The 1,890-nt window shown below is 39.8% G+C and overlaps 1 protein-coding gene across 2 annotated transcripts in view; it reads left to right on the top strand.

Moving 5' to 3' along the window:
* The window catches only part of LOC109536294 (myosin-I heavy chain), a 27,223-nt gene that overhangs the window by 14,496 nt on the left and 10,837 nt on the right, over nucleotides 1–1,890 (top strand). For both annotated transcript variants that reach the window (XM_019902451.2, XM_048667652.1), the window contains 3 exons: nucleotides 898–1,171; nucleotides 1,227–1,417; nucleotides 1,511–1,730. In XM_019902451.2, coding sequence (XP_019758010.2) covers nucleotides 898–1,171; nucleotides 1,227–1,417; nucleotides 1,511–1,730 — 685 coding nt within the window. The remainder of the gene's footprint in view (nucleotides 1–897; nucleotides 1,172–1,226; nucleotides 1,418–1,510; nucleotides 1,731–1,890) is intronic.

Genomic DNA, 1,890 nt, shown 5'->3' with positions numbered 1-1,890 from the left:
GGCTTTTTTAGAAAGTGAACCATGGATGGGGAAATGTTGGCAGTTTTCTCAAAAAAGGCTTGAATTCAAGAAGTTTTAGATTTGCGTGGTTTTTTGTGAGGCATCGTTGGATAGAGATGTTATTTTATGAGAATATCGAAAAACTGTCCCAAACCGCAAGCTAAGTTCTCAAACTTCTTTATTTGCTTTTAGATGCGCTCTTGTCGAAGGAAAGTTCTTTTCAACAGGAAACATTGAATCTGTATAAAGCGAAGTAATTTCAATCCTAAAGCCGGCATATTGCGTTAAATCCTGCGTTTTCGCAAGCTAAGGCCTCAGTTTGAATCGACAATTTTTAGAAAAGTTCATTATTTACCGACGTTTGCAGCAATTTTACATAAACAAAACTGACCAGAATCAACCCAATTTCGCGTCCAAAGATTTAAGGTATAGTTTGAAGGTAAATATTTATTTTTTCAACTCAATGCAACATGAATTCAAGCTTTTATTTGTATTTAAATGCATCCTGTACGAACCAAAAATTTGAAAACGAAACTTTGAACATGCAAAATGTTACACTTTAAGCCAGAAAGTGTGAGCTTGAAGTTGAATTTCGGGTTGGAAGGAAAAGTTCGATGCTTCGCCCTCGAGGAATTGAACTTGAAGGTCAAAATCTTCAAGTCTAGCTTAGAGCAACCCGACCTCAGAAAAGTGCGAAAACAGTGCAAGTTCACGTAAAAACCATAACAAACTGTCATCAATTGGAAAAATCGCAACCAAAACAATGACCCAGCTCCACCTACTTTAAGCCGGAACAGTCACGCTCAGAAAACCCTTCAGAGCTGAATTTGCCAGACCCATCAGCAGCGCAACTCTGCACATTCTGCGCCTAAAAGTATTTTTTTGTGTGTGTTTCAGAATTACGTAAATAGATACCATGGACGTAAATTGAGCGAATTGGAGCCGCATGTGTTTGCATTAGCTGAAGCATCGTATGCGTCCTTGCAGACTTGCCTTCCAGCCCTAGACAGATCTCACAAGAACCAAAGTTTAGTGATAAGTGGCGAAAGTGGAGCGGGTAAAACGGAGACCACCCGGTTTATCCTGCAGTATTTGTGCTCTGTAACTTCCGGAGTGTCTGCCTGGGTCGAGCAGCAGATTTTAGAAGCCAACACCATACTAGAAGCTTTTGGTAAGTCGACGAAAAGTTGTATGGGGGATTCTTTAAGTTTCGCTGTTTATTGCAGGCAATGCCAAGACAGTCCGGAACGATAACTCGAGTCGATTTGGCAAATTTATGCAGGTGTGCTTCGATTCCAGGTGGATGATAGCAGGCTGCATTGTACAGGATTATCTTTTAGAGCAATCTCGAATCACTTTCCAAGGGTCGGGCGAGCGGAATTATCATGTGTTTTACCAGCTGGTGGAGGAAGCCAAGGTAAAAATGGTGTTCAGGAAATCATTTTTACTAGGCATTTAATTGGATTTCAACCTTTACTTTGCGCATACATTTGCAACCTTCTTATTATAGCATAACAATGAGTTAGCCAGTCAGCTTCACTTGAGACATGCGAAATTTTACAACTACTTAAACCAGTCGGAAAACATCAAACTGGACACGGATGCGAGAGGTTTGGACAATCTCAGATTGGCGTTTCAAGTCCTTCAAGTACCTGCCAACATGTGCAATGGAATATTCCAGACTCTTTCCGCCATCCTTTGGTTGGGCAATTTATCGTTTGAGGATGTGGGTAAGTTGGCGATTATAATCTCATAGTTTTTTTACAAACTTCTTTTTCGAGTATTTCGCCTCAACAATTTTTGTCTTTAAAAACAACAGAATTTCCTCACGTCTTTTATTACAGATTGATAAATAGTGCTCCTATTTCGCAATAAGAACGAATTATTTAT

The sequence above is a fragment of the Dendroctonus ponderosae genome, unplaced genomic scaffold (genome assembly GCF_020466585.1).
Source record: "Dendroctonus ponderosae isolate FM_Combo_2020 unplaced genomic scaffold, Dpon_F_20191213v2 Dpon_F_20191213_6, whole genome shotgun sequence".
In the NCBI taxonomy this organism is placed as follows: Eukaryota; Metazoa; Arthropoda; class Insecta; order Coleoptera; family Curculionidae; genus Dendroctonus; species Dendroctonus ponderosae.
This window is presented reverse-complemented; position numbering and strand designations above follow the sequence as displayed.